Source organism: Lissotriton vulgaris, chromosome 1_1 (genome assembly GCF_964263255.1).
Source record: "Lissotriton vulgaris chromosome 1_1, aLisVul1.2, whole genome shotgun sequence".
NCBI lineage: Eukaryota > Metazoa > Chordata > Amphibia > Caudata > Salamandridae > Lissotriton > Lissotriton vulgaris.
In genome coordinates, this window is record NC_141685.1 from 1,697,561,036 (window position 1) to 1,697,573,541 (window position 12,506).

At 46.2% G+C, this 12,506-nt stretch overlaps 1 protein-coding gene across 1 annotated transcript in view; it reads left to right on the plus strand.

Moving 5' to 3' along the window:
* FBH1 (F-box DNA helicase 1) overlaps positions 1–12,506 on the plus strand; it is a 618,156-nt gene that overhangs the window by 375,254 nt on the left and 230,396 nt on the right. The window contains exon 12 of the mRNA XM_086918941.1: positions 9,179–9,265. Within this exon, the coding sequence (XP_086775067.1) occupies positions 9,179–9,265 (87 nt within the window). The remainder of the gene's footprint in view (positions 1–9,178; positions 9,266–12,506) is intronic.

Below are 12,506 nucleotides of genomic sequence, written 5' to 3' on the forward strand. Positions count from 1 at the left end.
ACAACCACATACGCATACAAACACACACAACCACACAGACAACCACACGCACAACTACACACAACCACACACACAACCACAACCACACATACAACCACACATACAACCACACATACAACCACACATACAACCACACATACAAATACACACACAACCACACCGTCAGTGCACACTTTTACCAGGCACAGACACCATCAGTCATCAGTGCACGCTTTCACCAGGCACAAACACCACCAGCCATCAGTGTACATTTTTACAGGGCCCAAACACCACCAGCCTCCAGTGCACACTTCCACCAGGCCCACATCACCAGACGTCAGTGTATGCTTTCACGAGGCACACACACACCACCAGCTGTCAGTGTACGCTTTCATCAGACACACACCATCAGCCGTCAGTGCACACATCAATTGTTAACGCATCCACAATTAACTATTGTAGAAATCCCAGTATGGCACACTTTACCTTTTAAACATATTCATCTAAAGCGCAGCATGCCACCATTGCTACAAAAAAAAAAATGTTTTTGGCCTACAATTTATAGACTTTTGTTGCAGTTGGTGTTGCAATATTTAGCAATACCAATAGCTCAAACGTAAGTAACCCGAGACCTATTGCATTGTAAATGCTTGTTGTAAGTATGTGGCTGCCATCATCTGCAGACCATGCTAAGCAAAACTGAATCCACATTGTCATGTCAGTGTGCGCTTTACATATTTAAAGGGCAGTCTTGGTTCTACTAAAGTGGGCAACACTCCATTAAACACTATGGGGGTTATTTACAGTTTGGCAGATGAAGGGCACCATATTGTCAGTTTGCATGCCCCATTTGGTAATTGGTGAGCTACAGGGTTCCTGACATTGAAAACCTCTGGACTGAGAGCCCAACTACACAAATGGACCGTCATGTCATAGTTACAGTCCTCACTAGAAACCTCTGCTTAGAACCGCGATGCAAGACACGGTGGTCACGGGCAGGGAAATCAAACAATGACCCCAGTGTACAGGGAGAAAACTCCCTGTGAATGAAGGCCATTACATTTTTTTTCTTAATAAACAGTCCAGGTTTGGGTGCAACGCAGCAAAGTCAACAAAGCCTTCAGTGCAACTGCTGCAGCAATGGTTGCTCTGACGTTTTAGAGATCCAACTAAGCAGATGGGGTTCTCTGAGTAAGGCAGGCAGTCCTCTGCCAGCATCTAAGTCATCCCATTCCATATTAATGAGCAAATGTTTGATTGGACACATGGCCATTCCGTTTTTTAGGTCTCGACTTCAGCATTGCTTTAGCAATGCTTGTTTGTCGAGATTATAGTAAGGCTTTCAAAAGTCTACCCAAAACTGTGGATCGGGTACAGTTCATGTCTGCCATGTGCGTGCACATCGCCAGCCACATCCCCCACTATTTGTTTGAGCCTCGGCATCAGACTTCAAAGGAAGCCGCTCCTCTGCCCCCCGCCATGCAATGCCGCTCCCCCGCCTCCACCACGCATGCCGCGAGCTTGTTTCAGTTTCGCTTCTCTCTTCTTGTTTTTCTTCCTAATCTCCTGGGTTGCAGGCAGCAGGACATTCCACCAGTTTGGGATGCCTTACCTCGCTTCCTCTGCTTTCCCCCCTTGCTGTGCGTGGTTCATTTTGTGCCCTCGCACATACAGAGAAAGACATCTGAGCTAAGCAATATCGCCACTTTGAATTTAGTGTCAGACATGTCAGCGGTGTGCACGTCGGCTCCCTCCTGGGATTACAGACTGTGCAGTCCCAGGTCGCCCCTCCCTGGAGTTCGGCTGCAATCATGCAAAGCCATGAGGGCGCTGCAGACGGCACCGGGCTCGGGAATCCTGTGCACAGCTTCCAGATGCACCTTGCTCCATGCCCGGCCGCCCTGTGATCTACATAGACCTGCAGCCTCCTCCTGAAGATCCTGGTTGCTGTGCTCCACCATCAGCCTGGTTGCCCTCTTCCAGTGCTGTCCATGGTGCCGCACCGGCAGCAGACAGCTCTGGGATGTCTTTTGACACTTCCCTGCCCATAATGTTTTTTTGTGTGTCTTTTAGCAGCTATTTATTGGATGTTTGGCATTGTCTCCCCTCCACCTTCCTGTCCTGCTCCCTATCGCTCACACACATTTTCATCCTTAATTGATGCCTTCATTGGGTAAATGCTTTGTCCCAGGGACTAGAGCATCTGCTAAGTTTATTGAGGAGAGAGGCAGCAGCTATTTCACTTTATTTTTTCTTTCCACTTTGCACTGGGATTGGTTACAGGGAGGACACGGCGATGTTATTCTGTCCCCCACCTCCTGAGCCTCTTGCGAGTCCATTCGCTGCTCAAGTCATTCAGCACACACCTTGAGCTGCTGCAGCTGTTGCAGTGCCTGCCCCCTCAGTGCTTGGTAGCTGGACCTGAGACACCCTGCGAGCAGCAGCTTAACAGAAGCTTGTGTGCTTTTCTCTTCTTCTGCTTTGTTTTCCTGCCCAGAGGCTAGAGATGTCTTAGCTTCATTTATTTGTATTCCTAGTGGCTCCATTTCTAAGTGCTGTAATTAATTTATGTTAGTAATATATAGCTTTATGGCACCCAATTTACTTATCATGTGTACAGAATCAGGAGGTTGCGTTACGACTCTTTATTTTAAATGTATTTATTGGTTTTCACTTATATAGGCAAACTTTAAACGAAGGTATCAGAGCTCTTTAACTCAGCACTGCATTACAGTTAGACACAAGCTTAGCATTAAAGAGAGAAGGCATGCACAGCGGGGGGACGAGGGGGGGAGCACCGGCGTTTATAAAGTATGTGCTAAAACCACAGTGCGTGTTTGGTAAATTACATAAAACTGCGCAGCCTATAGGTGGGATGCCGGGGTTGGCTTGTACTTGGTTCCCTGGTTCTACAGTGCACCAACCATAGACAATTGACAAGGTCCTCAGGAATATATTTATAAAGGGCTGCCTTTTCTGGTCTTCCCAGTTGCCCCGGCCGTATCGCCCTCACTCTATCTATCTATCTATCTATCTATCTATCTATCTATCTATCTATCTATCTATCTATCTATCTATCTATCTATCTATCTGTCTGTCTGTCTGTCTGTCTGTCTGTCTGTCTGTCTGTCTATCCATCTATCTCACTCTATCTATCTATCGCCCTCACTTTATCTGTCTATCTGTCTGTCTATCTATCGCCCTCACTCTATCTATCGCCCTCTATCTATCTGTCTATCTGTCTATCTATCTATCACCCTCACTCTTATCTATCTATTTATCTATCTATTTATCTAGCTATCTGTCTGTCTCTGTCTGTCTATCTATCTATCTCCCTCACTCATTCTATCTGTCTATCTATCGCCCTCACTCATTCTATCTGTCTATCTATCGCCCTCACTCTATCTATCGCCCTCACTCTATCACCCTCCCTCTATCTATCTGTCTATTTCCCTCCCTCTATCGCCCTCACTCTATCTATCGCCCTCTATCTATCTGTCTATCTGTCTATCTATCTATCACCCTCACTCTTATCTATCTATTTATCTATCTATTTATCTAGCTATCTGTCTGTCTCTGTCTGTCTATCTATCTATCTCCCTCACTCATTCTATCTGTCTATCTATCGCCCTCACTCATTCTATCTGTCTATCTTTCGCCCTCTCTCTATCGCCCTCCCTCTATCTATCTATCGCCCTCTATCTATCTATCGCCCTCTATCTATCTCCCTCTATCTATCTTTCGCCCTCACTCTATCTTTCGCCCTCACTCTATCTTTCGCCCTCACTCTATCTTTCGCCCTCACTCTATCTTTCGCCCTCACTCTATCTTTCGCCCTCACTCTATCTATGGCCCTCACTCTATCTATGGCCCTCCCTCTATCTATCTATTGCCCTCACTCATTCTATCTGTCTATCTATCGCCCTCACTCTATCGTCTCCCTCCCTCTATCTATCGCCCTCACTCTATCTATCGCATCACCACAGCATCACTCAGCACCACCACAGCATCCCTCAGGGGCACCACAACATCACTATGCGCTACCACAGCATCACTGAACGGCACAGCATCACACGTCGCCACCACAACATATCTCAGCGCCACCACAGCATCAATCTGTGCAACCATTCAACAACAACTGGTTCAAATATGTTCTCTCCATGTTTCAAGCTTTATTACAAATGTCACAAAAAGATGTTAATATTTCACTTCTGTTCTTGGATTTTCGTCACAATAAAATACACTGAACATAATCTTCACAAAAGTTATTTACAAAAGTTTAAGCTATTGCCATTATAAATTACAATAACTTTTATTTAAGTATTAATTATTAAAAAAATTAAAAGCCATTGTTATTTGTAATATCAATACATCTAAGTCACGTAAATACAACACATTGCATTAAAAATGCTATAGGTGTCACATTTGCGAAAGTTAAAACTATTGGCATTGTAAATGACACAGCTAATAATTTACCTATTTTCAAAAGCAACACATAAATAAAAAATGTGTCATTTACAATGCCAATAGCTCAAACGTTCCTAATGCGAGACCTATTGCATTGCAAATGCTTGTTTATAAAAGTTCCTTAGTCCATACCAACATTTGAGACTTTACTGTTTTTAGTTTTTAACTCAATATCCATTTGTTAATTCAAATTTAGTACATGTTTAGGTCGAGTTTACTTGAACCTTTTGTTGTCAATCCCAAAAATTCCTACCAGGCGGATTTCAAAGAGTTCATGAGAAAAGAATCATGTGAAAAGCTCCTCATGCACGAGCTTGCCCAAGCCTTCCCCCCTGCCAGCAGCATTTCCCCTGCACTTGGCCCACCCCCCTCCCTCTCCATATGGTGCGCTCTGCCTCAGGCCAGCATCTCTCCTCCCATAATTATTCACTCTCGTCAGTCACCCTTCCTCCCAGTCCGTGGGCATTTCTCCTTCCCCCCCTCCCCACAGCAATGCCAAGACGAGCTTGCCCGAGCCTTCCAGCAGCATTTCTCCTCCCCTTACCATTTGCTCCTGCCTCCGAGAGCTTCAAAGGGATCTGCTTCACACTTAACGGCGTTTATAGGACAATTTCGGTGAATCTTATAAACATCCTCTGCCTTTGCCTTTCCTTTGTTGTTGCGCCTCTCACAACAGCCCCTGACCCCCCCTCCCCCACCACAGAGCGCATCTCAAGGCCGCACTTTCAGGGCCCTGTCTCTTTCATGGCCAATGCTTGTTGCTAAAATGGGAGTGGTTACACACACGGTGCAATATTGGAATGGAACATATGATAACTCTCAAGGCTGCAGAGTGTATGCCACGTGATATTTTACTTTCATCAGCACCCACTGACCGCAAGCACCTGTTACTCAGCGCCCAGATGCCCGCAGGGCTGAGCATGCGCTTGCAGCTGCGTTCTGTTTAGCAGGGCAGGGCATTGGCCCCAGGCACTTTCGGCGGCACTGACTCGTCTGTCCTCCCAGTTTATCTCTAGACCCACCCACCTCTGTCCCTTCACGCTTCCTTTCAGACGCAGAAGGCGCCTAGAGGGGAATTCAGTTGCGTGGTGCACTGTACGTGCACATATGGTGGGAGCTGTGCATAAGGTTGCTGAACACACTATGTCAATACTTTAAGAAGGCTCCCACATTTCTCTCTAGCACCCATATTTTGTATTTTAATATTGTAGTGCACTGCACTCAGCTGAAGGAATTGTCCACCCCACACAGCAATGCCAAGAAGCTTGTTTCTTTAACTGCCTGCCTCTGAGAGCTTGGCCTCTCACACCACATCACCACATCAAAGGCTTCTTCTCCCCCTCACTCACACCTCATCCCATATGCTCGCTCCTTCCCTCCCACTCTTTGAAATTGCTTTGCCGCCCCATGCCGTGCCTTTCACGCGCACAACGTGCCATGCCCGCTTTCACTTTCTCCTCCCCCCTCTCCACAGCAATGCTAAGAGCTTGTTGCTCCTTCTTCCTGACCAAGCAACCGTTCTCACCCTGCCCCCGATCTCTTCTCTCCCTTCTTCCCCCTCTCGTTGCGAGCCTGTTGGTTTCGGCCCTCTTGATTATGGAAAGCAGCCTTAAATCCCACATTTCTCTCTAGCACCCATATTTTGGATTTTACTATTCTTGTGGCGCACGCAGCAGAATGAATTGTCTCTAGGCGCTATTAGTATTGCATGTTGTATCGAGCCTCATTCCCACCTACGACCCTGAACAGGCTTTTCAAAATGCTGTTATCCTCTGCAGTTACGTAACAGCAGTGAGGCACTGTGAAGTCACAATGCTGAATCCTTCCTCCCAGCCCATATTTACAACGCCTCAAAATGTGTGTTGGTGGACATATTAGGAACCCAAATACAACATAAAGTAGTTATAAGTGGGTGCCGGTGAGTCAAGGGGGTGTTTTTCACCTCGTGATCTCAGTGACCTTATAGACAGCTCGAGCTTCACTCTCGTCTATTTCAGTCACTCAGAAGCCCCTCGTGAAAAGAATCCTCATTGCTCACTGTTGCCCATCTCCGTGGGTATTCATTGTTAGCCACCTCAGCAGGAGGAAAAGACGAGACAGCCCCACTGACTGGTTTCTAGATGACACATAAACAGATTCAGCAGCCGCTGCCCTACCTACTGAGCTATTTCACTGCGTTTCTCTTTCACTCTACCTGCTCCTCCCTCCTTTGTGCAATTTTCGCCACTTCTTGGTGAATTCCAGAACTATGTGGAACAGGGGCATTGGGGACATCAGTTTTGCAGCCCTTGAGTTTCTTTAAAAAAGCTGATGAATTGTAGGAATTGTAGTCTGTTTTTGTGCTTCTTTTAATTTAACGGCTTGATTAAAGTACCAAGCTACAGTGGTTTGTAAACGGAGTGCTGAGCATTTTTGGCCTTGTAGTTAGTACATTGTAGTGCTTGTTCTTTAAATGGGTGAGAGAATTACTGGTTGTTTCAATCCGGCATGGCTGTGGACACTGAGCAAGAGTGGTGAGCAAAAAGAAAACACACACTTGCAAAGACAAAAGTTCTGGCCTTAGAGACATGCTTGTTGTCCATCTCCGTGGGTATTCATTGTTAGCCACCTCTGCAGGAGGAAAAGACGAGACAGCCCCACTGACGGGTTTCTAGATGACACATAAACAGATTCAGCAGCCACTGCCCAACCTACTGAGCTATTTCACTGCGTTTCTCTTTCACTCTACCTGCTCCTCCCTCCTTTGTGCAATTTTCGCCACTTCTTGGTGAATTCCAGAACTATGTGGAACAGGGGCATTGGGGACCTCAGTTTTGCAGCCCTTGAGTTTCTTTAAAAAAGCTGATGAATTTTAGGAATTGTAGTCTGTTTTTGTGCTTCTTTTAATTTAACGGCTTGATTAAAGTACCAAGCTACAGTGGTTTGTAAACGGAGTGCTGAGTATTTTGGCCTTGTAGTTAGTACATTGTAGTGCTTGTTCTTTAAGTGGGTGAGAGAATTACTGGTTGTTTCAATCCGGCATGGCTGTGGACACCGAGCAAGAGTGGTGAGCAAAAAGAAAACACACACTTGCAAAGACAAAAGTTCTGGACTTAGAGACATGCTGGCTCTTTTGTTAATGTTTTACAGCATGAACAACAGAGGAAACAAACATTTGCAATGCAATAGGTCTCGCATTTGCGAGATTTTTAGCTATTTGTCATTGTAAATGACAGTGCTTTTTATTTATGTGTTGGGAAAACATGCAAGCAGTGCATAAACACGTACTTTGTACTTATAGTGGTTACTAATGAGAAGCAAGGCTGTCAGTAACTGCATCTCTTTTACTGCCTGCCTTGCTTCTTGTAAGCAAGGACTATAAGTACAAAGTGGGTGTTTACACACCGCTTGTTGTGCCTTTCTGCCCTCTGCATCAGCACATCATCACTCAGCGCTACCCCAACATCACTCGGCACCACCACATTATCACTCGGCACCACCACATTATCACTCAGCGCCACCACAGCACCACTCTGCACCACCACAGCATCATTCAGCACCACCACAGCACCACTCAGCACCACCACAGCATCACCACAGCACCACTCTGCACCACCACAGCACCACCCAGCAACACCACAGCATCACTCAGCACCACCACAACATCACTCAGCAGCACCACATTATCACTCAGCAGCACCACATTATCACTCAGCAGCACCACATTATCACTCAGCAGCACCACATTATCACTCAGCAGCACCACATTATCACTCCGCACCACCACATTATCACTCCGCACCACCCAGCAGCACCACAGCACCACTCTGCACCACCACAGCATCATTCAGCAGCACCACTCAGCCCCACCACAGCACCACTCAGCCCCACCACAGCACCACTCAGCCCCATCACAGCACCACTCAGCCCCATCACAGCACCACTCAGCACCACCACTGCACCACCACAGTATCATTCAGCAGCACCACTCAGCACCACCACAGCACCACTCAGCACCACCACAGCACCACTCAGCACCACCACAGCACCACTCAACACCACTCAGCACCACCACAGCATCACTCAGCACCACCACAGCATCACTCCGCATCACCACAGCATCACTGGTTCAAATATGTTCTCTCAATGTTTCAAGCTTTATTACAAATGTCACAAAAATATGTTAATATTTCACTTTTGTTCTTGGATTTTCGTCACAATAAAATACATTGAACATTATCTTCACAAAAATTATTTACAAAAGTTTGCTTAAGCTATTGCCATTATAAATTACTTTCACTTTTATTTAAGTATTAATTATTTAAAAAAATTAAAGCCATTGTTATTTGTAATATCAATACATCTAAGTCACGTAAATACAAAACATGTTTCATTACAAATGCTATAGGTATCACATTTGCGAAAGTTATAACTATTGGCATTGTAAATGACAAAGCTATTAATTTAGCTATTTTCAAAAACACATAAATAAAAAAAATTGTCATTTACATGACCAATAGCTCAAACTTTCCTAATGCGAGACCTATTGCATTGCAAATGCTTGTTCAGTAAATAGCTGTCTGCATTCTCTGTTATGAAGGACATATCTTAAAAAGTAGGATTTAAAATGTGCTTTAAATTAAAGCTATTATAATTGTCATTCAGCAGCTTTTATTTTTTCTTCCTTGGAGGTGCGGTAGGTTTTGGCAATATTCCGTTTACAGTGAGAATAAACATTGATCTTCTGTTTTAGGATACATGAAGGAATGGCAGCTCAGTAAGCCTCAAATGGGATCATTCGATGCTATATTTGTTGATGAGGCTCAGGACTGTACACCAGGTGATAAGCTCATAAAATATTCATGTTGTACTAAAATTAAAAGTTTTAATGTTATTAAAAAGATGCAGCTAAGGTTGTTACGTTATAAGTGTGAAAGAAATGTTTTTTCAGTTGCTGATAGCAGTCCAACATTTGGCATTGTTATTTTGATTATCAAAGGTATTGATGATATTTTACAGTAGTATGCACATGATACACATCTAATCAGCAGTTTACGAAAGTGGAAATTATGCAGTTTTGCTTTTTGAGTTTGGTTGATGTCTTATTATAAATAGTATTGAATACAAATAAATTGGACTTGCCGTGCTGAAGGTATGGTAACAATGACTGTAGGATCCATAGTAGAAAATGCAGTGCTCCAACACAACTCCCATGGACTATTTTTCCTGCAGTAAATACTTGTAACAAATTAGACATGAAGGCCTCAGGTTGCTTGCTCTACTTTCTTGTCAAGTGTAAAAGGTAAGTACGGTAACACTTTTTCTGGTGGATACTTAATCTACCTGAAGATTTCTCACATTTCGAATATCCCCATGTGTCCACTTTGACTGGAAACTTTTTCAATAGCTCTTCCGCGCTGTTAGGGGCCCCTGGCTCTGCATACGGCATTGCGTGCCTTCATTGGAACCATAAACTGCCACGCCAGTGTAATGATGTCAGTTTTTATCCTCTTTTTCACATGTCTTTGAGGCAAACAGATGAAACTAACATCAAAAGTGTAGGGGCAGTTTTCATTGTACTCAACATACATATATGAAGAGATGAATAGATGATCTGAAAGAGACACGTTAGTGATAGATTCCTTACCTCAGACTGGAACCTGGAAAGTTTTCATCAGCAGTACCCCAGTGCGTCGGAAGGTGGCGTCGAGCGGCTCAACGTCCGTCGCCGGGATGATGTCGCAGCAGCTACTTAGACGCCGCCTTGCACGCTGACGTCAGTTCTTTCTTTTTCCGCGCCAGCAAGAGCAGATCCAGAGAGAGCCTTACCCCCAGTCATTTTTTGACTGAGTTTTTGGGGACTTTTGTCTCAGTCTTTTTTGAGTCTTTGACTCCTGGTGTATAGGGATGCCCGGTTTCAAGTCTTGCTAGGTTTGTCCCTGCATAATGTCGGTGACGGACGCATCGCAAGTGTATCTACTGCTTGGGGCGCAACCACGACCCCACATCGTGCCCCGACTGCTGGGCCATGGCTCCGAAAACTTTGCGGGAGCGGTCCCGAAAGTTGCTTGAGGCCTGGGAGTCGGCTCTGCACCGTTCAAGGTCCCGGTCCTGTGGGAGGTCGAGGGACCAGTCGCGGAGCCGCCACCATCGTTTGACGAAGTCTTCGCACTCGGGTCAGGTAAGACAAAGGACAAGAAGTCAAAGAAGCGACGTCACTCTTCGCCTTCCCTTAGCCTGTCACGGGACACGGCTCAGGGTGCAGGTGGTGCCTCCCCCGCGTTCTGGCGGAGACTACACAGTCACCATCTGCCTATCCGCCCTTCTCCCGTCCGTTGGCGACTCCGGCCTAGCTGCAGGAATTTCTGTCAGCCATGGCATGCCTCTTTGGCCCGTCTGGCCCCGCCGGCTCTCCTTCGGGCCCGCGGGTCCGACTGGGGGTCATTGTCGACGGCTCCAGCTTCAGCGCCACGAGACCCCCATGGATCCATGCATGGATCCCAGCTGATGTCGGTTGACCTCGTATGACTGCCATCGACGTCTACGACACCACCACCGGCTGGCTCCCCGGCCGATGTCATCCCCGGCTTCCACCCCGACATGGGGACGTGCGAGACCGGTGTCGATCGACGCTGATTCCGACACCGCTGGGGAATTTTTATCCCTATCCCTATCTCCATCCTCCTCACCTGCCCAGCAGGTTATGTAGAATGGGGAGGACTCGCAGGGGTCTGAAGCCCCTCTCGCAGCCCAATGCCACTTAGACCCAGACTGGGCAGAGGATTTGGGGGACGCCAGTGATCTGGATTACTCACCAGAACCTGGCACTCTGTCTCCTTCTACTGTGACTACGGTGGAGGATGGTACTTATTCAGTGGTGCTGCGTAGGGCAGCAGAAGCTCTCCACCTCGAGCTCCCTACAGTGGCCGTCAGGACTAACCTCCTGAAAGAAGTGCTTCGGCCGGCGGCTTTCTCTGTGGAGCAGCTGCTTCCCTTTAATGATTCACTTCCAGACGTCCTTTTGGGCACCTGGTTCATGCCCAACACAGGGGCTCCTGCGGATAGGAACGTGGCACGATGCCATAGCCCGTCCCGGGGGACCCCATTTTCCTCTCCCAACACCCTTCCCCTGAGAGCTTGGTTGTACAAGCCTCTGCATCCCCAAGCACATTCCCTTCCTCACCTCCGGACAGAAAATCCAAGAAACTGGAGCAGTTTGGGAAGAAGATTTTCTCTTCCGGTGGTCACTCTTCGGATGCTGGGGACGGTGGCGGGGTCGGCGGATCAACAACTGAGTTTTTACCAGCAGGTGGTGAGACACTCTCTGTGGATTTGGTATTCATCAGTCAATCATCCAGGTAAGGGAAAATCACGATTCTCGAGCTTCTGAGATGTGCTGCTACTGCCTCCATCACCTTCGTGAAGACTTCAATTCTGAATCCTGAGGTCTAAATTTGAACACAAACTACTCTTCTTTATGGTGATCAGGAAAAACGGACCCCTTTCCTTCTCTGGAATGAACTCGACTGCACCTTTTAAGAGAAGGTATTGGGCTTCCTCTTGGAGGATTTGTAGGTGTCCCTGAGGCAGTGGCTGTAATTTGGAGTGATGGAAGAAATTGTCGGAATGGTAGGGTACACCCCTTTTCTATAATTTGTAATACCTAGATCTCAGATGTTTGGCACCTCCATCAGAAATTGAGATATTGTTTCTCCCACCAGGAGAGTGTGGTTCAAGAAGGGGAAACTAGGGTAGCTTTACTGCGTTTGCTGAGGAAAAGGAGGAAGAAGGAGTAGGAGGCTGGAGGGATCTCTGTTTTCCTCTAGTACATTCTCTGTAGCTTTGGTGAAGGAGATTTTGTATATTTCGTTGTGGTTGTTGTTGCATTGATTATTGTTGACACCCTCAAAATAATGACCCCTCTGCTGAATCCTCAAAATGTTTTAAATCATTTGTAGTCTTTGGTCTGAGATTGAAGACCAACTGATGTAGCTGTGACTCTACTCTTTAAATCATTTTAAAGCAGAATCTGCTTGGAGTCATTAAATGGCAAATCCATGAGAGTATTTTGCACATTCTGT